The sequence below is a fragment of the Caenorhabditis briggsae genome, assembly GCF_000004555.2.
Source record: "Caenorhabditis briggsae complete genome, chrII, whole genome shotgun sequence".
Classification (NCBI taxonomy): Eukaryota; Metazoa; Nematoda; class Chromadorea; order Rhabditida; family Rhabditidae; genus Caenorhabditis; species Caenorhabditis briggsae.
In genome coordinates, this window is record NC_013486.2 from 5,537,083 (window position 1) to 5,559,544 (window position 22,462).

Sequence of the window (22,462 nt, forward strand, 5' to 3'; positions counted from 1 at the left end):
AATAAAATTGTGACAGAAAAGCCAAAATTAGGCATTCAATACATATTTCAATATGCAATGATTTGAATTCTGACTCTAAATCTAATAAGATATCTGAAAATATTTCCAGCTTTTCGTTTGCAATAACAGCGCGCGATTTTAGCAAAAGCGCGGCGCGGTGCCGCTTTTTGCTTTCTTCCCGATTTCGGTTCCTTGCCGTGAGGAACAAGGCCTTTTCGAAATTTTTGAGAATTCAAATTTTCGAGTAGAAATTATATTTTCCCATCACAAAAACACCACAATATTGGTGAAAATTGAGAGCAGAAAGATTCGGGTAGCGCGAAAAATTACACAATTAATTCCGTTCGATGCCCAAAAGTGAATTTTTTGTGTGCGCCTTTGACATAGTAGTCCAAAAATCTCAAATTCCGAAAAAAAACGGTGTTTTTTTTTCTGTCAATTGAAAAAAAAATCTCGAAAATACAAATGTTCACAAATACTTACAACTGTGATCTAAAATATTTAATGGCATTTCAAACAACTTTTGTTGAATTTTCAGGAAAAAAACGCTATTTTTATTAATAAACAAACTAAAAAGTGAAATAATTCAAATCCGTAAATGGCACACATATTGCAACAGGAATGATATTTATCACAGAAGAATTCGGACTATATATCTAAAAGTATTTGTAGACTTGATCCACATTCCATGCACTGGCCGTGACTGTCCATTCTGGACTGTGGATTCGGTTTTCTTTGATTTTCGAGATCATATTTTTGATGGACTGTGATTGCATTTCGGGTCCGTGCAGATGATGACTAGAGATTCCAACTAGGAGAGGTTTTTCATCGGATGGAGTTTGAGTGGTTTTCTGGAAATTAAAACACATATAAGCAGAATATGACTTTCTCTACCTTGATGGTTATTTTGAACATCCATTCACAGATATTATTGGGTGTTGAGCATGTGAAATAAAGGAACATATTCTCTTGTGGTTCATTTGGAACAGTAACGGAAGTATTGGTAATTACCCATGTAGAATCAGGGATGATGTAGACAGAAATTTGGCCGGTTCCTAGAAAAGGGAGTTATAGATATCAGATGGTTTCCAGTTTATCTATTAGCCTACCAATGACTGAAAAACTGTATTCGATATTCCCTTTTCCATCCGATTCAACACCATGTTTCTTGGAGATTCCCAAAATCTTTACAGGGTGTTTAAAATTCAAACGCTCATCCACAGTTCTAACTCTGATATTTCTATCGTTTAATCGCCCCTTCGTAGGGAACAAAAACGGTACTTCACACCATGGATTGTTCTCATGATGGCACTGTAATCCAGTATATTCTGGATCACTCTTCACGAATGGAATATCCTCGGCTCCTCGGTAATCACGAGAAATCGCATAGAATCGCGTTTCGTTAACAGTGAGCTGGTTGTTTCGATCGTAGAACATTTGGTTTACATGCTGAAAAATTAATGATTTAAAAATCTCAAGAATTGGAAAAATCACAATACAACCTGTAAAGGAAGCCTCTCTCCATACTGTCAAGTTTGAGCTCAATTATCTCAATCCCTATGCAAGATATCAAAAATGTGTCCACTGATAAAATGTTTGTGATATTACGATAAACAATTTATCAGTTTAACACTTTTTTATATCTTTGACAGGATCCGAGAAAAATTGGCTCAAAGTTAAAAAGTAGGAGCCCTTCTATTACAGGTTTTAAGGTAACTTACGAAGAATTGGGTTCTCTTGGCAGTTGGGTACTTTTCGTCGAATCGATATGGAGATGGCCAGAAGCTAGCAAACACGTAGAGAATTGTCAAGGTAACTAGTACGACTCCTAGAAGGTTGTAGATGATTTCCAAGAGACCTGCCTCGTTTCTCGGGCGGGAATTCTGACTTTTGGCAACCAAGCCTCCCTAAAGAAAAAAAAGTAAAAATAGCATATTCGGCTGTTTTAAAAAAGGAACTCTGACTAAAAATTCTCTCAAAAATCGAATAAAACTACATTTTTCCCTCAAAAATTGCAAAAAACCGCTGGTTTTTCTTTTTTTTTGTTAGATTTTTCGAGAGAAAAATTGATTTTTCCTCCGATTTTTTGCAAAACTTTTAGACCTTTTTAGGTTTTTCAGCTATTTTTGACTACTCTTTTTCGATTTTTCTAATTTCTTTGTCTGAAATTTGACGGAGCGGTGTTCGTGCAGATTACTGTAGGTTACTGTAGAAAGCTATTTCCTTTCAGTTTATTTTTCAACACACAAATAGTTATTTATCTGCATTTTGGCGTGATTAGTTTGCAAAAGAAAACTACAAAACGAAATTCGTTTTCTACAGTAACCTACAGTAACCTTCATGAAAACCGTTCTGTCAAATTTCAGACAACCAACCGGAAAAATCAAAAAAGAATCGTCAAAAATAGCTTTAAAAACCTGAAAAGGTTCAAAAATTGCCCGTTTTTCTCTCGAAAAATTGCAAAAAAACCGCTAATTTTTCAGTGTTGTCAGTTTTGACGGGAATTTAAATAAAGATTGAAAAACATTCTAGAAGTTTCGAGAAACGAATGAGGCGTACATGTTTTCGAGACATTTTGTCGGAGCCCCCTTTAAATAATATTTTTCTTACCAGTGACAAAACAATGCAAGAAGCTGAGAAAGCCACAAAAAAGGATACTACTGGTTCCGGATTATACGAGCTTCTTCCCATAATTGGAATGAAAATGGAAAGGAGCATTTCAGTGGTATAAATTGCCATGGCACATCCTGGGAGAGATACCAATAGAGTTAGCAGGGTATTGAGGTGGGGGCAAGCTGAAAGGTTTTGAATTATGAGAGGTCCTAAATAATTGAAAAAAAACTCACTAGGAAAAGCTCCAAAATAAGATGCCAATGATTTCACAACTGGGATCAGAAGCAGAGCGAACAAGAATCCACTTGCAATATCGTAATAGGTGAAAATCAGAAGGATTCCAGATACTACAGTAAGATGAATCAAATCCAACGCTGATCCATAGTCTCCTCGAATCTTCGGATCCAATCTTGCACATAAAAGTCCTTGTACAGATAGACCAGCCCATACACTAGGCAATCCATATGCAACCAGAGCAAGCCAGTGTCTTGTGTACCATCTCAAAGCTCCATACGTGAAGAGAGACATGAAAGTCATGGCTTTCAGAACAAGTGCAATAGTCAAGACAGTGAGAATGTAGTCTCGAAGGGCCAAAAATGTTAGGAAAGATTTTGTGTAGAATCGGTGGGAAACTAATCCGAAGATGACCAAAATTGCAGTCAGATTGATGAAGTGGGCAAATGACAGTGGGTAGATCACAACGAACAGTCCTGAAAAAATCATTCGTGTTTTTCTCCTACAGTATTCTACTGGTTTTAAATACTGTATTATTCTGTTCCGAAAAAAAATAGAGATATGGAAGAGGACATCTTGTGGGCGTGTTCAGCGGTTTCACAACTACCGTAACCTAAAAAGAGTTTAATTTTCAGAGTTTATCTTTTGCTTTTCGTCCGTTTTGAGTAAATTTTCACTATCAAAAAAGATTTTCTGGGAAAAACCACAGGTGATTAAATGATTCTGAATTTTCGAACTTTTTGGAGTTTTTACATTTGGAACAAAAAAATGTTTTTGAATCTAAATTATTAAATTTCCAACGCATATTTTTTAGATTACGGCAGCTGTCGTTGTGGGACCTTCGACCACGGCCACCAGCTCCAATTTTCCCTGCGAAATAATAAGTCAAAACACAAAAACTCACCCAAAAAGTCAAAGAAAACAGTTTTCCTATCAGCGTACTCTGCTGGATTCTCCAAATATGGACTATTCAAAAGATGATTGAGTGTTGAATAAACGTTTTCTCCTGCTCTCTGCAGAGATCCTTTTGTGATCCTTTCAGCTGTATCAAACTCAGTGTGCCACCAATATCCATTCTGTACAAAGGCCAAATCAAGACCTGGAACCCTTCCGTGATCTCTGAAGATTCGAAAATCGGTGTCTCCTGGATAGACTCCGGATTGGAACACCTGAGAAGATCTTGGTAAATGTGCGCAACTTCAATCACAAACCTCCTGTCCTATGACACTGCAATGTGGATGAACAGCAGCTTCTAAGTAGGAATTCAGAAGCCATTGATTCGCTGGTCCCGCCTGAAAAAGAAGTTCACGGCCTCCAGATCCACTAGCTTCTAGGTTAATAAACGCCCGGATTTCGTGTCTCCAAGAATGCTGAGTAATGAATCCATGAGCAGCCAGAAGAGATGATTCTTCGGCTCCGTTGAAGAGAAAGATGACGTCATGGTTCAGAAGATGTGGGTTTTCCGAATACAAACGAATAAGCTCGAGCATCAGAGCGCAAGAAGATAAATCATCACTTCCAGCTGAAACTTATAGTTCTAGAAGAATATTTCAGGAATTAAAACATACCATTACTCGTTGGCCAGCTGTCATAATGACAATTCAGTAATACTGAAATTTGATCTTTTTTGTCTCCTGTTCCCAGTCTTGCCACAACATTCGACACCTACAAGACTTATAATTGAAGTATTACATAAGGAGGTGCAATTTTCGCAAATCTGAAAGTATGCATGCATACTTGTAAACCGGGCTCTGCCGAACCTTCACCGACTTTTCCATAATTTCTTTGAGAAACAATATTTTCAGATCTAGATACAATAGAATTGATGAGTATTACTAAATGATATTATTTGAAAAACTGTATCTTGTCTATGAACAAAGTTTCAAGTCATGCAGTGTCAGGTCCTGTTTTTTAGTTTGTTTTGTTTGTAACTTTGTTCATAGACAAGACACAATTTTTCAAATAGTCATTTTGTAGTACTCATCGAATTCATTTTGTAGTACTCATCAAATTCTATCATATTTGATTAAGTTGGTCCAAAAATATTGATTCTAGAAGAATCTATGAGAGGGCCGCCGAAGAGCCGCCAGAGCCCCGTTTTGAAATGTTCATGCAAAACTGTAAAACTCACATTTCTATAACATATATTCATTCCTTCTGTGTCATGAGCGGGAATGTCAAAGCATCCAGACACATATTGTGTATCCACATCGAATCTCAATCCATTCACATTTTCATTTGCCTTTCTTATATCGTTCAATTCTTTAAGAATTCGATTTCTTGTCAGCTCTTCACAGTTGTAACTTCCTGCAGGTTTCCATCCATAATCTGATAACTCTTGGAGGATCCCAACTGCTCGCTTTTCGGAAAATTGAGTTTCTTCTGAAAAAAGATTCGTTTTCCAGTTTTCAGAAAGTTAAAAAATTACGAAATAAATACCTTGATTCGGATCCTTGGGTTCTGGCAAACATTTGTGCAAAAAAGAAGCTCCAAATATGAGCAATAGGTAGTAGACAGCAATAATTTTCCAGTGAAGTGGCCTAAAAATTGGAGATGTGGCCTAAAAAATTGGAGGTCATCATGTTGCTGCACGCACCTTAGCAAGCTAGCATCTTTCTCTAAATCTCCATCTATTTCTCGGTTTTCTCTGTTTTCTTTCTTTTCCAAAAGATTCTGCTTCTGCTCATGTCGACGACGTATTCCAGTGGACATAATTGCCCTCTGAAATTCGAAATTATGGACTAAAAACTGTAAACAGCAGCAAGAAATGTTATGTTGGGTTCAATGGAAATTCGTGATCTGAAATTAAATAGTTTTCTTTATGAATTCAAACATAAACTGCCAGTTTTGGGTATGCGAATTGTGATAGTCTAGAATAGATATGGCGAGAGAGTGTGGCAATTTGAGAGACCATGCATGGAATTAGCAATGAGACGCAGAGAAAGGGAAAGAAACTGGAGGATGAGAATTGGGAAGAGCATGCAAATGTTATATAATTGATTTATGGTTTTAATTGAACATCATCTGAACCGCCGGAGACTGATAATAGGATTTAGATACACGAATACAACTGAAAAGTAAACAAGATAATCTGATCTTATTTCGTCGTTCTCAAAAAATCTACTAATAAATCGAAGAACAGCTCAAGATACACAAAACTATCAATTGATTTGAACAGAATTAAAATTTTGTTATTTAGAAACTGTGTATAGTTTCCTCTGGTTATCAGAAACCCATTCGAGACGGGTGGAGGGCAAACGTTTCCTTTCTCCACCCTCGCTGCTCTATTTTCCCCCCACTTAACGTTCTTCCCCTTGTCTATGTACTCTTGCCCCCATTCACTCAGATCTCATGTGGTCTAGTGGTTAGGATTCGTGGTTTTCACCCACGCGGCCCGGGTTCGATTCCCGGCATGGGAAGTTCCTTTTATTGGTTTTTTTCGATGGGAAATCTTGTTCAGCTGATGTTTTCCGAGAGTCAATGTTACTTATTTTCTTTTTATAAACATTGAAGTTCCCGAAATACTGTTTATTGAGCCTTTTTCCTTTCCTTTGTGGTCGCTATTTAGAACTCGCAACGACACTCCGTTATAACGCTACTGCGCACTGTTTAGCATAAAATTTTTTGTGTTTTTTGCGATGAGTTTTACCTTTTTTTGTATCTTCTCTTTGAATTTTCAGCTAAATACAATTTAACATATAGAATTTATATCAATATTCAACTAATAAGCGCTGTTTCTAATCAATTTTCTTCTGAAAATCACATTTTAGCAAGTTTTTTTTGTAATTCTTTGAATTTCAGGTGTGACCACTTCACAATGATGCATGGAAGAGGAGGTTTTCATCATGGGTGAGTTAGTAAACATTTATTCAGTCTGGTAAATAAAATTTTCAGCTCTGATCCTCCGTCAAAGCGTTACCGCCGCGACGACAATGCTGACCCGACAAATCCGAATCCATCGATTGTGGTCCATGTGCGAAATCTGCATCAAAAGGTTCATTCTTTACCTATATAATTTTTGTTAACAGTTGCTTTGCAGGTAACCGAAGCTGATCTCCTCGAGGCTCTTAGCACTTTCGGACCTATCGCGTATGCAACATGTATTCCTCATTCACGAATGGCTCTGGTGGAATTCGAAAATCTTGACGGCGCGAAAGCCTGTGTAAATTATGCGGCTACGAATAATGTCACTGTTGGAGGACAGGTAATTATGCATAAACTGTTTTCTCTTAATAAACCTTGAAGAAGTTTCAGGCAGCTCTGTTCAACTACTCGACGTCTCAATGTATTGAACGAATGGGATTTGAGGGATCCACTCCGAACAAAGTTCTCGTTGTTACTGTTTTGAATGCTACGTATCCCATCGACGCAGATGTCATTCATACAATTTCGAGCTCACAAGGAAAGGTTCTCCGTGTTGCTGTCATGCATAAACCAACGGTTGTTCAAGCACTGGTTGAGTTTGAATCAGTCGAAGTTGCAAAAGCAGCTAAACATGCTATGAACGGAGCAGACATTTATGCCGGTTGCTGCACCCTAAAAGTCGAGTTTGCCAAGGTTTGTTGAGTTCCAACACTGTTGGGCCAATAGGTTTTCCTGTTAATAAAAAATGAATTTTCAGCCAGATAGAGTTCGAGTGACCCGTCAGGACAAAGATCAAAGGGACTTCACACTTGCAGACCGTTCGTTTTCTTCTCTCGACCCGTTGTTTAATGCGCTGCTGTTTTCTCTAAATCCATATCTAATGAACTGGTTCCCTATGATTGCCTGTCTTGTTGTGTCTGTCGTTTTGGAAAACAACACGCCATACAGATACACAACAGAAATCAGAGACAATCAAAATGTGATATCATCATTATCAGATCCTTAAGAAACCTGATAATGATATATCGCCGCAAGAAAAAAAACAACATTTCAAAGCAAAACATATCAGCATTTTTACACAAAATTACCCAATCTTGCACATATCAGAAAGAATTTGAAAGTGCGCAACCGACAAGAACCCCCAATTTCAGATGAACTACCACAAGATTCTGGACGTAGAACATTGATTCCAAACAAACCAGATGACCGTTAGTTGGAAGACTTTTCTTCTGCTTTCCAGACAAAACTCTAAATTCAGATCGTCGCCCGTATCCAGAGCCACGAGATCAATACGATCGATACGGCTCACCGCAATCGCAAGCGCAGTACGGGTACTCAGGACGTGCTTTGCTGCCAACTCAAGATTTCTACGGTAATAGCGGTCCACCACAGCAACAAGGAGGAGGTTATTATGAAGAATACAATGACAGAAGAAGACCACAACAGCAGTATGGTGGACTGGGAGGACCGGTAATATCATTGTTAACTTCAAAATGTACCATATATTTTGTTATAGGGCTGTGTCATGATGGTCTACGGACTCGACCACGATAAAATCAACTGTGACATGCTTTTCAATATTCTTTGCCAGTACGGAAATGTTCTGAGAGTAAGCACTTTGTTATGGGATTTTCTTTAAATACCGTAAAACCTGTATTAGAAGGACCATCCCTTCTATTGTTCCAAAATACCGCCGGAGGGTTCTTCTATTACAGGAGCCCTTCAATTAGGCGGGCTTCTATTTTCCTAGCCATTTTTTCCAAAACTGTTGATTGAAAAGTTCGGTGAATCCTCATTCAAAATTCATGCTAAACTTAATAATTTAACCAAAATTGAGCATTTTTTGAGCAAAAATGAGTTTGTCAGCAAATTTCTGTGAATTTGTGGAATTTCCGGAATATTTTACATTGAAAACGTGCAGAAATTTTTGATTTTAAACAGTTCGGTTTTATGGAGTCTCTTCTATTACAGGGCCCTTCTAATAAAGGTTGTACGGTAGTCACACCATTTCTTGCAGATCAGCTTCATGAGAACCAAAACAGAGACCGGGATTATCGAAATGGGACAACCCAATCAGCGTCAGGATGTCCTTGATCATCTCCAAGGAACCGAGCTTTGCGGTCTTAAATTGGAATTCAAGCCCAGCCATCAAGAGTGTGTCCACTATCTTCGAGAACCTTTCTTGCTTCCCGATGGCACTCCATCTTTCAAAGATTACACGTCATCTCGCAATCAAAGGTTCACGACTGAAGAACTCTCCATGAAGAATCGAATCGTATTTCCTACAAAGGTTCTCCACTGGTTCAACGCACCAGGAACTATGGATGAGGCTAAATTGCTGGACATGATTGCCGAGAAAAGTCATCATAAACCGATAAAAGTAGAGGTTTTCCCATCGAGAAATGAGAGATCAGCTGCGGGTACTGTAGAATTCGATACTGTAGAAGCGGCAAACGAAGTGTTGGCTCTCGTCAATCATTCGCCAGTTGAAAGTCCATATGGAAGTGTAAGTGACTATTCAATATTCAAGATTCAAATCCATACATTTCTAGGCCCCATTCATCGTCAAGTGGGCCTATGCTACTCCACGCCGTTGGGATGGAAGTGGAGGAGAGCCACCGAGATATGAGGATGGTGCTGATGGAGACAGAAGAGAAGGGATTATTCAGCCAGCAGCCAGGCGTGAGTTTGGATAGACTTTTTCTCTGCAAACCTCGAAAAGTTTACAGCATTCCGACGTGGTGGACGTGGTGGCGGTGGAGATTTCGGTGGATACCGTCGTGAATCTTACAGAGGTGGTCTTCAAGGTTCTGGGCCCAATGATCGATACAATCCTTACCCGTCACGCGGAGGCGGAGGATTCCGAGGTGGTCGTGGAAGAGGTCGCTACAACGATTACTGAGCCGTTTTAAATGGTCAATTTATGACATCTATAAGCCTAGCTACCTCTTCCAAGCTCAATTCCCTTTTCCCACCCATAGTATGTTCTTTTATACCATACCATTACAAATTGTTGTCTGTTCTCACTTTCTTATTATTAAAGTCATATATCAATTTTTACATTTTATTCCTCTTTATGAACCTGAACTTTGAAATCTACTTCTTACTATTAAAACTTTCCTGTCTGTGTGTCTCGGACATTTATATTTTCCTATTTATTGTCGAGTATTTAACAGTAACCTTTTTCTGTGGTCTAAATATATGACCATATAGGGTAAACCAATTAAAAGTAATAGTAAGCCACAGATGGACCATCACTCGAAAGCTAAGCAACTTCTTCAGCAACGTGATGAAATAGACGAGAAGATCAAAGAGCTGATGCTGGTTCTTGAAACTGTAATACTAGTTAACATGAAAATTCCGATAACTGAAAATTTCCAGAACAACAGTACTATGGATTCTCCGTTGATTGATAGCGAAGGATATCCACTGAACACTATTGACGTCTACACTGTCAGACACGCCAGACACGATTTGATCTGTCTCAGGTTCTCAATTGGTTTCAAGGCTTTTGGAATTGACTTTTCTTTGACTTTTCAGAAACGATCGCACTGAATTGACTGAAAAAATTGTTGCTGAAATGGAAGGTGAAAAGAAAGAGAGCAGTGGATCTGTTGCTTCAGAAGAGAAGCCAGTTCACAGAACATCCAACACGCCATTCGTCAAAATCTCATCGGTCGTTGAGGCGTCGCCAGCGGACGTTGGAGGATTCAGAAAAGAGGATTTGATCATTCAGTATGGAAATCTTCATCATGGAAACTTCAGCGATATGCAACAAGTCTCACAGATTACTAAAGAATATGAAGGCGTTGGTTTCATTCTTCTTGGAAATTAGAAAGTATTCTAAATATTTTCAGAAGATCATTCGTGTGACAGTGATCCGTGACAACCGTCCAGTTCGTCTCGAAATTCGTCCGGCAAAATGGTCTGGACCAGGTCTTCTCGGGTGCAACATCGTTCCGATGGCGGGCGCAAATGTCTGATTATTTATTTTCTATCAGGAATGTATTTATTTATTTGATTTCAACTTGATTTTCAAGTACACAATGAATTATGCCGGTTTTATTTGAGACTTGAAACAATTGTAAACAACAACAAAAATCACATTTTGAGTGAAAACCCGTTAAGCAAAAATATGGAAAAAAAAACTAGTTTGAGTTTGAATCGCTTCTATCAATCAATTGTCGGCGACTGGCGGTTTCAGCGATTGTCGAAGGAAGTTTTGTGTTGAGTGTTTCGGGAAGGACAAGAGTTAGCAAACCGCCAGAAACTGCAATCAGTGATAGGGTGATAGCAGGTGCTAGAGCATGAACTGCGGTCTGAAAAAAATAGATCAAGGTTATTATGCTGGTTCGCAAAAAAAAAACAGAGCTGTGGAAGAGGTAATTTGGTGTCCGCGGCCATGGCCGAACTACCGTAATTAGCAACTTTTTGTCAGTTTTTTTGGCATTTTTTTTCAGATTTAGAAAAATTTTGTTTTCCGACTTGTTTGGAGTTTTTCAACACTAAAATTGTCGAAAACCAATAGGAATCGAGAAAAAAGGAATTTCTTGATTTTTTTTGTAATTTTCAGAATGTCTCCTTTTGTGGAATTTTCTTGGAATTTCCTGCACTCGCCGTTTTTTGCAACTTTTCGGAATTTCTTGATTTTTTTTTGAAATTTTTGAAATTTTTCGAAAGTTCTTGTTTTGTTTTTTTAATTTTCGAATTTTTTTAAACTTTCAAGGTTTTCCGGAATTTTCGGGATTTCTTGATTTTTTTGAAATTTCAAAAATTTTCGGAATTTCAAAAACATTCGGAAAACTTGATATACAAATGTTAGCGTTTGAGCGCATTTTCAAGACGTACTGAAAAAAACACCGTGATTTTAGGTTACGATAGTTTTCGTTTTCTGAAATTTTCGAAATTTTCAAAATTTTGAGTTATCGGAATTCTCGAATTTTTCGAAATTTGGATTTTTATAAATTCTGTAACTTCCGTGATTTTCGAAAATCTGGAATTTAGAATTTCGAGAGATCTGAAACCTTTGGAATTTTGGTAACCTTTCATAATATCTTGATTTTTTGGAATATAAAAAATTTTAAGAATTTGGGAGTTTCAAAAACATTCGGAAAATTTTTAAAATTTGGTATACAAATTCTAGCGTTCGAGCGCATTTTCAAGTGGTTCCGAAAAAAAACACCGTGATTTTAGGTTACTGTGGTTTTCATTACGGGGACCGTTAGCCACGCCCACAAGCTCTGATTTTTAAACTAGAATGAGATCGAAAACCTCAAAAATTTAGGGCTTACCAAGTGAGACAAATACGGAGAAAGCATTCCTCCGAATCTCGACAATGTCTCACAGAAACCAATGCACTTGTTTCTACCATCAGTGGGAAAGATCTCACTAGCAAACATGTAAATGCTCATAAAAGAACAAGAAATCGCGAATTTCCCAAGAAGCCAGAAATGAATGTGCCATTCTTCAGACGACAAAACGATGCCCAAAAACGACAACCCAGCGATAATATGAGTTCCCGAAATGAGCACTTTTCTTCCGTATTTGTTCATAAAAATCGGAGAGAAAACGTAGGCTGGAGCTTCCACAAGACTCATAAGAACGAAGTTCAAATAGATGTTTCCAGCAAGGTTTTTCGAGTAGAATGCCAATCCGAAATAGATAAAAGTATCGACGATCCTGAAATGGTTTTTGTTCGATTGATGATAAAATTTGTGTTATCAATTACCACAAATAGGTCATAACAAAGATGTAAACAATAAACATTTTGTGCTTCCACATTTCCCTGCATAGACTCTTGAAACTGGAGCCTTTTGGATCTTGAATCTCGACAATATCCATCGCTGTTATGTCTCCTTTTGGTCCACGAATCTTCTCGAGCCATGCTTCGATTTTCTCAGTTTGCTGACTTGAAACCAGATAGTGAAGACTTTCAGGGACTGTCCTAAAGATAAGAAGAAAAAGGATATTCAAAATCCAAAGTACAGTACTCACATATAAATAAGAATCGCCACAAAAAGGTTGGGAAACGAAATACAGAACATCAGATATCTCCAATCCGGTAGAATATAGGCTAGAAGAGCCAATAAACATGCTCCAACGACCCACATCAATCCGTAATAGACAGAAGTAAAGAATCGGAGACGGAGAGGAGTATTCTCATAGCCAAGAACCCAACCAGCTAGTCCGGAGGCCTAGAATTGGAAAACTCTTATAGCTCGAATCCGAGCCGTTAATTCTAAGCCTATATATCTCGGTTTCAGGAAAGATATCAAAACGCTGTCAACTGGTAAAATATAGGTTATATTATGCTAAACATTTTATCAGTTGACCACTTTTTGATATCTTTGATCATTTTCAGAAGTCTAGAGTTCGGTTGACAAGCTTCCGATGACTTTGAAAATTTCAGAGAGTGTATAACAGACCTAGATTAAAAACTTTGAATTTACAGAATTTTTCGAAAATTACAATTTTTCCAGATATTTGCCGATTTCTGAGGAATCAGCACAAAAACTGGCCAAAAATGGGTGCCTTTGAGAAATTGGAAAATACTTGAAAAGCTAGGAATTTTCAAAAAATTCTGTGAATGCAAAGTTTTTAATCTAGGTCTGCTTCACATTTTTCAAAAGTTTCAAAGTGGTTGGAAACTTGACATACGAGCTCGAGACTCCCGAAAATAGCCGAAAATCAACTGAAAAATACGTCTTTGTATATATTAATGACCTAAACTGTATCTCATTTTCAGTTAAAGATATCAAAAAGTGGTCAACAGACAAAATGTTTATCAAAATATCATACACATTTTATTAGTTGACCACATTTTGATATCTTTCACAGGAACCAAGATAAATTGGCTCAAAGTTGGCGGTTTTGAGGGCATTATACCAGAATGATTTTCTTTAGGATACCGTATTGCATCTAACAAAAGCCCACCTAACTTTGACCCAATTTATTTTGATTTTTGTGAAAAGTATCAAATAGTTGTCAACTGATTAAGTATTAGTGAGATTATGATAAATATTTTATCAATTCATACATTTTTATATATTTTGAAGGAACCGAGATAAATTGGCTGCAAGTTCAAAGTTAGGGAGACCTTCTATTACAGGTTTTACCGTATGAATCATCCAACTTACAGTATAGAATATTCCATGAATCAATCTCATTATACAGAACATCAGAATTGAATTCGAAAACGCAGAAAGAATCCCACTGCTAGCCATCAAAAGTACAGTAACCACAAAGACAGGCAACCGTCCATATTTATCAGCCAACGGTGGGATGAACATTCCACCAATCATATTTCCAACCATATAGAAAGTAGTCGTGCTGTCGGCAAGCCACGTGGCTTCTCCTGTTAAATTGAACTCATCAGCTACACCGATGAAACTGGAATTCTCAGGAGACTTGACGACAAACGATGGGCATAGACCAGTGAATGCCAATGGAGCCCACGCGAATCCGCACACCAAAATGCATGTTAGGATGTACCGGTTTCGCTTTTCTGAAAGATCATGTTTCAGTATTTAGGGTTGCGGAATTTTCGAAATTTTTCATAATCTTCAGATTTTCGAAATTTTTGGAATAGTTTTTTGGAATAGTCTTGATTTTTTTTTGGTTTTTCGGATATTTTAGAATCTCTTGATTTTCTTATTATTTGTGGAAAAATTTGGAATTTCTTGATTTTTGGAATTTTCAGAATTTTAAGACATTTTTGGAACTTCCGGAACTTTTGCATTTTTCCGAATTTTTCGAAATTTCTCGAAAACTTGCAGTTTTCTAACATTTCTTGATTTGCAGAATATTGAGACTTTTTGAAGAGTTCGGAAATTTGGAAACTTTCGGAATTTCTTAAATGTTTGGAATTTTTTCGGAACTTTTTGATATTTTTTGGAATTTTCAGATTCTCAGGATTTTATAAAACTCTCGAATTTTTGAAATTTTTTCTGAATTTTTGGAATTTTTGAAGATCATATGGAATATTAAGACTCTTAATTTAAGATTTGAAAGTATTACTTGGAAATTCAGAAACTCAGAATTTCTCAAAACATTTTGGAAAATTTCAAAAATATTGGACTTTTTCGATTTTCTCGATTTCTCGGAAACATGAGGTTTTAAAGAATTTTTTGGAAATTTGCGGAAGTTTTAGAATTTCCCAAACCTGGAAACTTTCAGAATTTTCCAATGTTTTGGAATTTCTTGTTTTTTTTAATTTTATTTTCAGAATTTAAATACATTTTTATAAAGAAATCGAAGAGGCAATATCTTCTTTTCTGATAATTTAGAGCACATCCATCAGCTTATGTCCATCATCCTAGCCAATCCAGCAATCCTACAGTAAACCTCCTACAGTATCCAAAAAAGAAGAAAAAAGTAGAATCAGACTCACCCAGCGTGTTGAGAACGTCATCGGCCGACAGTTTGTCAGAAGAAGAGGACATGTCCAGTTGACGTCTCCGGTGTATTTACCCTAGAAAAAATGAACATTGAGGGGGTGGGGGAATGGTTTCGGTTTTTGAGTGAAAACAATTATTTTAACCTCCGGGAGGATAATCTGTTCAAATTCACATGATTATGGTGAACATGTTTTTGAGAAGGGTGTGTGATGACGTATTTTGGGAATAAAAAAGGAAATTCTCGAAAACGATATAAAGATGATAATGATGATATAGATGATAGTAGAAAAAATTTTTTCGAAGATACTAAAATTGAAAAAAAGCTAAAGAATCTTCGAAACGGAAAAAGAAAGTACACTACTAGAAATAAAAGAGAAAAGACAGATAAAAAGAAAAGAGAAGTGATAAAAACGGGCAAACACACAAACTGAACGCTTGAAATCATAACCAAAATCTGATAAAGACAGACAATAAAATGATAAAATGATAAAAATATTTATCAATTCAAAAACGACAGACTGCTGTTGCGGAAAACATATCACCATAATCGGGTGATTTTTTTTTGAGAGCGAACGTACCGAGTTTATGGAAATTTAACCTTCCAAAAACCAGATTTTAACATACAGGAAGTGAATCTTTAAATGTAACTTATAGGCTACATCCTGTAATGAAAGATCTCTATCTCTAGCTTTGAGCAAATTTATCTCGGTTCCTGTCAGAGATATGAGAAAGTTGTCAACTGATAAAAAATTGGGAAATATTATGATAAATATTCTATCATTTGACTAATTTTTGATATCTGTTTCAAGAACCAATATAATTGAGCTCAAAGTTAAAAGTTAGAAGGGCCTTTTATTACAGGTTTTACGGAATACATAATAATCAAAAAGATACAAAAAAATGGTGATTCTGAGAAATGAAAAATCGAGAGGGCAAAGTTTTTCGATGATGAACGAGGAAGGTGGTAAAAAAAGAGGAGAAGAAGAAGGATGTGATGATGAATCAGAGAAAAACAGAGAGATTATAATGATAGTGGAGACATTAGACATATTGAGATGGGCTATGGCTCTGATGATTGGGGAAAAAAGATGGCAGAGATGATGGTTTGATTTTTCTAAAGATGCCTATTTGCATGACAATCGATTTTTTTTGTATGTAGAAAAATGTTTAAAACCAACACTTCAACACTTTAACTAGAACTTTTATTTTTACTTTTTCCTAGATTAACTTATTGAGTTCAGTTATTTCTTTAATGAAACTTCAAACTCTGTCAAATTTTTCAGAATTTCCTGATTTTTTTGGAATTTTTGGAATTTTCAGAACTTTCTGAAATCTTGGAATTTTTTATAATTTTTTTAATTTTTAAAAAACTTTAGAATTTTCTTAATTTTTAGAACGTTTCGATTTTCTTGAAATTTTCAGAAATTCAAGAATTTTTCGGAATTTAAAGAGTTTTCTGAATTTATAGAATATCTTGATTTTTCGGAAATTGAAGATTTTTCTGAATTTTGGGAATTTCCCTTAAACCTATTTTTAGATTTTTTTTTCGGAATTTTCGGAATTTCGCTGAACTTATCAGAATTTCTTGATTTTTTTGGAACTTTTGGTTTTTTTGGAAATACGAAAACTTTTGGAGTTTTGAAGAATTTCTTAGCTTTCAAAATTTCAAGGAACTTTTGAAACCTGAAATCGAAGCTCCACCCAAACCGTAAGCTTTAAGCTCAATTATCTCGATTTCTGTAAAAGGTATTAAATATTGTCAACTGATAAAATATTAGTGATATCGTGATTATTATTTTATCAGTTGACAACTTCTTGGTATCTTTCTTAGAAATCGAGATAATCACGCTTAAAGTTGATGGTTAATTGGCTTCTATTGAGGAAATGTCGTAGCTTATGAATAATTATAACTACGAAAAACTTTATCTATGTAGACCTTTTGAACAAAAATCTGAAGTCTTTATTTTCTCATCATTCTTTTTTAGATTCCAAAAATTCGGAAAATTCCGGAAACTCCAAAAAATCCTGAAAATTCTGAAAATTCCGAAAAATCGAGATATTCCGAAACTTCCCGAAAATTCTGAACAAACTTCATAAAACTATTGAAAAATTTTAGACTATATCAACTTGAAAAAAGAAAACGGAACTGAATTTTATAAACAATGCAAGGCCATGGAGAGAGGCAGTCCAAATGAAACTACAAGTTGAAGAAATTTTTTCAAAAAGAAGATAGAAATTTCTTTTTCAAACTTTGTATCCTTCGATTGATATGAGAACCGAAACTGGATTTGGATCTTCTTCTATTGAATTCGTCACGTGACTGACTTTCTGATAAGATATTGATTCCTAAACTATGCAATGAACTGTTTTGATAAGATAGGACACTGTTCATAGTTCTTTGATCTGACCATATTCATCGTCTGATTTTTGTGTTATTGTCTATTAGTCATACGTCGAGGTCTTCCCTTTTGTTTTAGGACAGTTTTAAATCATATGATTTGCAAGGCACGAGGAATTTCAGTCATTTTCATAACTTCTAGAACTTTTAGAAATTCTTGAAAATTCTAAAACTTTTCAAGTCCTAGAACCCATTTTCTGAGTTCTCGGTCACTTTTAGTATGTTAGAATGATCTCGAATTTCTCTCATGACCGAAGGAGAACAGCTGACAAGTTAGTGTCTCCGAAATTCTTCACTTTATTTCTGTCTTTTTTGTTTCTGTTTTCTATTACTTATTACTTTTTTCTTCTTACGATCTTTATATTTTGCTCTTTTTTCAGGATATGAAAGTTATCTATTTGATATTTTCAATTTTTATATTATCAGAAGGAACAGTTTTGAGAACGAAAGGTGAGAATGATTTGCATTAAATTACCGTAAGATCTTTAATAGAAGGGCCCCCGGCCTTCGACTATGAGACAACTTTCCTGGGTTCCTGTCGAAGATATATGAAAGATGTCAACTTATAAATTGTTGGCGAAATGATAAACAATTTATCAGTTAGCAAATTTTCGATATCTTTTATAGGAATCGAGAAAATTGACCTCGAAGTTGGATATGAGATTTTTTTGGAGTCAAAAATCCAGTCAGCTCCGTCTTCTTCTTGTATTTCTTATTATTTTTTGAAGCATTTTTCGGAACTTTGCAATGTTTTTTTAAGTAAAAATTTGCATTATTTTTCCCTTTACTTCCCGCTTCTGCTCAGCTGCCGTTCAGCCGCCAATCGTCCGTTCAGAATAACGAAGAGGTTTCTGATGAAAACTTTAAAAAAAAAAACGTATTGTTAGAATTTGATTCCTTATTGTTAGTTATTTTGACGAAAATCTCAAGAACTCATATTTTCACTCATAGCTCCCCGACGGATCATCGTTGGCCCTTCAGCGGTCTTCAGCCGCGACTCGCCTATTTTCGGCACTCCTGCTGCTCCAAAATGAGGGAAAATATGAGTTCTTGAGATTTTTATCAAAAACCTAATTTAAAGGTGGGGGGACAGGAGATTTTCCACTTTTGCCCGCGTGGCTCAGTCGGTAGCGGCGCATCGTCTTCAATACTCGCCCGACAAGTTCAACTCCTCGAGGGGCATATTTAAAAGGAATTTTGGGGAAATTATTTTTCATGTCTCTCACTTTTAAGAAACAAAATTCGATATGTGTTTCAAAAACGATATGTGTTTCAAATTTTCACCAGAAAACTCTCGGTTATTCTGAATGGACGATTGGCGGCTAAACGGCGGCTGCGCAGAAGCGGGCGGGCTACTGACGAGGGGAGCGTGAGAAGTGAATGGAAAAATAAAGCAAATGTCAGGTATGAAATACATTTAAAAATTTTTCAAAATATTAGAAGAAATATCATGTCCCCAACCTTTACATCAAGAAAACCAAGTTACAGAGAACTGCTCAAAGAAAGTGAGATACGACAAATATGGATTCCAGCCGTTATGTGCATCATGTACCGGTCTTATAACAGTTGCTAGGTAACCATGTTCAAAATTTTTATCTTGAAAAATAACAATGAAAATTTCAGTTTTATTTTGAAATTTGATGTTTCGGAACCGGTCGTTCTGGATTTTGCAACGATCATCTGCAAACTTTTTGCGAAACAACCATGGGCAGTTTGTGATGGAATCTCATCTCAGTTTCGAGTAAGTGTAAAGTGTTCTCAGTTCCTGTCAAAGATACAAAAAAGCTGTCAACTGTTAAAATGCTTATCATAATGTCAAAAGTGTTTTATCAGTTGACCTATTTTTGATATCTCTCATAGAAGCCGAGATAATTGAGCCTAAACTTTTGACATCTCTCAAATCATTTTAGGACGAATTCTTCTATGTCTTTCGAAGGCTTGCAAATGAGAGTCCATCTCAAATCTGTGGAATAATTCTACCAGACTGTGCAGATCCAACAGATCCATCCGAATCCGGATGGAAAGTTGCACTTCCTCCAAAACCAAAACGAAAGAGAGTTTTCAAAAAGAAAGAGAAGAAGCCTAAAATGTCGGCTTCTCAAAATCTAAATGTACTCCAGTTAACTGATCTCCACGTGGATTTCGAATACAAATATCCATCGGAAGCTAATTGTGATGATCCGGTATGCTGTCGACAGTCAGTAGCTGAACCTAAGAAAGCATCCGGCTACTGGGGATCAGTTGGGAAGTGTGATATTCCATTTTGGACAGTTGAGAATATGCTATCACATATCAATAAAACCCATATGATTGATATGGTTCTAATGACTGGGGATTATATTAACCACGTGGATTGGGAGTATTCAATTGAAGAACATCTTTCGGTGCTTCGCAAACTTCATCGTCTGGTACAAAACTCTTTTCCAACGACTCCGATATATTGGGCACTGGGAAATCATGAAGGTTTGTTTAAAATTTAGTGTTATAATATTTTCCAATATCTCAGGTGTCCCAGTGAATAGTTTTGCTCCTCACAACGTCGATGAAAGGTTCTGGCCAACTTGGTTGTACAAAGAGTTCCTGGCAATGAGCCATCCATGGTTGACCGAAGGAGCTGATGAAAGTCTTTTAAAGTAAGTTCTTATTTTTCTTCAAAATCTGAATTTCAATTTTTTCACAAAATTCAGACGCGGTTCCTATGCAACCCAAATAATGGATGGACTCAAGCTGGTCTCGCTGAATACTGGATTCTGTGAAGTCACAAATTTGTAAGATTTACCGTAAAAGAAGGCCATCCAACCCGCCACTTTGAGCCCATATATCTCGGTTTTTGTGAAAGATATCAAAAAGTGATCAACTAATAAAATGTAGCTGATGCTATCAAACATATTTTTTCAGTTAGTCACTTTTTCATATCTATTATAGAAAATGAGATATATAGGCTTAAAGTAGGCGGGTTGGGCGCCCTTCTATTAGAGTGTTTACAAGTAAAAACTCTGAAATTTTTCAGCTTTTTGTATTTGAATCAAAGCGATCCAGACTCTTCAATGTCTTGGTTCGTGAAAGAATTGTACGAATCGGAGCTGAAAGGAGAGCAGGTCTATGTGTTGGCACATATTCCACCTGGAGATTCTGAATGTCTCGAAGGCTGGGCATTCAATTATTATCGTGTTATTCAGAGGTATGTTTTTTGGCTGAAATTTAGGGAATTCGACCATAAATTACTTTTTTATTACATAAAAAATATGATTACTGTAGCCGTTTTTTATTCAAGACTTACTATTAGATTCAATTTCCGTAAACACTCTAATAAAGTTCCATCATTAACATCAACTTTGAGCCCATATATCTTCGTTTCTGTGAGAGATATCAAAAATGTGTCAACTGACAATAAGGAACCGAGATAATAATGTTATAGAAAGGATCGCACACTGTAATAAAATGATTAAACCCTGTCAAGTTTGAGCTCAATTATCTCGGTTCCTGTGAGAGATATCGAAAAGTGGTCAACTGACAAAGTACTTGTGTTATTATGATGAAAAACTTATCAGTTGACAAAATTTTGATACCTCTCACAAGAAACGGGATATCTGGGCTAACAGTTGATTGTTTCGGTGGTTCTCGAATATTTTTTGAGTTTCCGCGAAAACTAAAAACACTGAAAAGTTAGCGGTTTTTCGCGATTTTTTTGAGAGAAAAATGTATTTTTAAATCGATTTTTGAGTAAAATTTTTAGACCTTTTTAGGTTTTTCAGCTATTTTCGACTATTCTTTTTTCCGGTTTTTTGTATGAAGTTTAACGGAACGGTGTTCGTAAAGATTGCTGTAGGTTACTGTAGAAAACCATTTTCTTTATTTTGTAGTTTATTTATGTCGCCAACACAATCACGTCAAAACGCAGATAAATAACTATTTTTTTTGTAGAAAAATAGACTACAAAAGGAAATTAGCTTTCTACAGTAATCTACAGTAATCTTTACGAACACCGTTCCGTCGAATTTCAGACAAAAAACCAGAACAATCGGAAAAAAACCGTCGAAAATAGCTGAAAAACCTAAAAAGGTCTAAAAATTTTGCATAAAATCGAAGGAAAATCGCAAAAAACCGCAAATTTTTCATTTTTTTGCGAGAATTCAAAAACAATTCCAGAACCTTCCAGAAGTTTTCAGACATGTAATTTTTTGTTGCTTTATGATTCTACATATTTTTAATATGTTTTGATGCAATAAAAAGTCTTCAACAAATCATAAAATTACAGATTCGAATCCACTATCGCTGCCCAGTTCTTCGGACACGATCATTTGGATTATTTCACTGTATTCTACGAAGATATGCACAATGTGTCCAGCAAACCGATTGGGGTAATTTCTTTTTTTTTTGGTCAATTATAATTTTGGGTTTCAGGTCGGATATGCTGCTCCTTCGGTGACAACTTTCGAGTATCAGAATCCAGCGTATCGTGTGTACGAGGTGGATCCTTATAATAAATTTGTAAGCTTTTTTGTTGTTTGAAACTTAGAAATTCTGCTAACAAAGCCAATTATTTTTCAGAAAATTGTGGACTACACTTCCTATTCGGCTGACTTGGAAAAGGCTACAGAGGATAAGGCACCGGTTTGGGAAAAGCTGTATTCAGCTCGAGAAGCATATGCAATGGATGATTTATCTCCGGTTTCATGGAACACGGTCATCCAGAAACTATTTAAAAATGAAAAGAAAAGGGAACAGTTTTACAAGTGAGCTATTGGATTTTAGGTCAATTTTTAATTAAAAGTTATAGGTATGCCTTCCGAAATTCGTCTCCACAATGCGACGTCACTTGTCGCCAGCAACTCATGTGCAATCTCCGAATGGGTCACCACAATTCAACGCTTTACTGTCCTAATTTATGATCTTGGAATGTACATTTGATCTTCAAGTTTTTTTTGTTGAAAATTTTTGAAAATAATAAATAGTG

At 36.2% G+C, this 22,462-nt stretch overlaps 5 protein-coding genes and 1 non-coding gene across 6 annotated transcripts; 4 read left to right on the top strand and 2 right to left on the bottom strand.

The window, feature by feature from the left end:
- Positions 1 to 656: 656 nt before the first annotated feature.
- On the bottom strand, positions 657 to 5,559 carry CBG11179 (the record flags this gene model as incomplete). The annotated part of the gene is made up of 11 exons (XM_045242085.1): positions 657 to 851; positions 895 to 1,055; positions 1,110 to 1,449; positions 1,722 to 1,907; positions 2,611 to 3,323; positions 3,752 to 4,016; positions 4,059 to 4,369; positions 4,416 to 4,512; positions 4,979 to 5,229; positions 5,287 to 5,387; positions 5,444 to 5,559. The coding sequence occupies 11 exons, from the start codon at positions 5,557 to 5,559 to the stop codon at positions 657 to 659; spliced, it is 2,736 nt and encodes a 911-aa protein (XP_045094479.1).
- Positions 5,560 to 6,194: 635 nt separating this feature from the next.
- On the top strand, positions 6,195 to 6,266 carry CBG28556. Its single transcript has one exon. It is a non-coding gene (tRNA).
- Positions 6,267 to 6,664: 398 nt separating this feature from the next.
- Positions 6,665 to 9,613, top strand: CBG11180 (the record flags this gene model as incomplete). The annotated part of the gene is made up of 11 exons (XM_002630401.1): positions 6,665 to 6,696; positions 6,742 to 6,841; positions 6,887 to 7,051; positions 7,102 to 7,404; positions 7,469 to 7,529; positions 7,863 to 7,919; positions 7,970 to 8,181; positions 8,228 to 8,320; positions 8,729 to 9,217; positions 9,264 to 9,393; positions 9,441 to 9,613. The coding sequence occupies 11 exons, from the start codon at positions 6,665 to 6,667 to the stop codon at positions 9,611 to 9,613; spliced, it is 1,815 nt and encodes a 604-aa protein (XP_002630447.1).
- A 344-nt stretch (positions 9,614 to 9,957) lies between these two features.
- CBG11181 lies at positions 9,958 to 10,694 on the top strand (the record flags this gene model as incomplete). Its single annotated transcript, XM_002630402.1, has 4 exons — positions 9,958 to 10,047; positions 10,093 to 10,199; positions 10,252 to 10,519; positions 10,569 to 10,694. 4 exons carry the CDS (start codon positions 9,958 to 9,960, stop codon positions 10,692 to 10,694), a joined length of 591 nt encoding a protein of 196 aa, XP_002630448.1.
- A 165-nt stretch (positions 10,695 to 10,859) lies between these two features.
- On the bottom strand, positions 10,860 to 15,152 carry CBG11182 (the record flags this gene model as incomplete). The annotated part of the gene is made up of 6 exons (XM_045242086.1): positions 10,860 to 11,030; positions 12,003 to 12,390; positions 12,440 to 12,655; positions 12,706 to 12,905; positions 13,827 to 14,215; positions 15,101 to 15,152. The coding sequence occupies 6 exons, from the start codon at positions 15,150 to 15,152 to the stop codon at positions 10,860 to 10,862; spliced, it is 1,416 nt and encodes a 471-aa protein (XP_045094480.1).
- Positions 15,153 to 17,888: 2,736 nt separating this feature from the next.
- Cbr-asm-1 lies at positions 17,889 to 22,397 on the top strand (the record flags this gene model as incomplete). Its single annotated transcript, XM_002630404.1, has 11 exons — positions 17,889 to 17,955; positions 18,994 to 19,078; positions 19,129 to 19,246; positions 19,416 to 19,968; positions 20,012 to 20,138; positions 20,193 to 20,273; positions 20,516 to 20,686; positions 21,764 to 21,866; positions 21,910 to 21,996; positions 22,057 to 22,241; positions 22,286 to 22,397. 11 exons carry the CDS (start codon positions 17,889 to 17,891, stop codon positions 22,395 to 22,397), a joined length of 1,689 nt encoding a protein of 562 aa, XP_002630450.1.
- Positions 22,398 to 22,462: the final 65 nt, after the last annotated feature.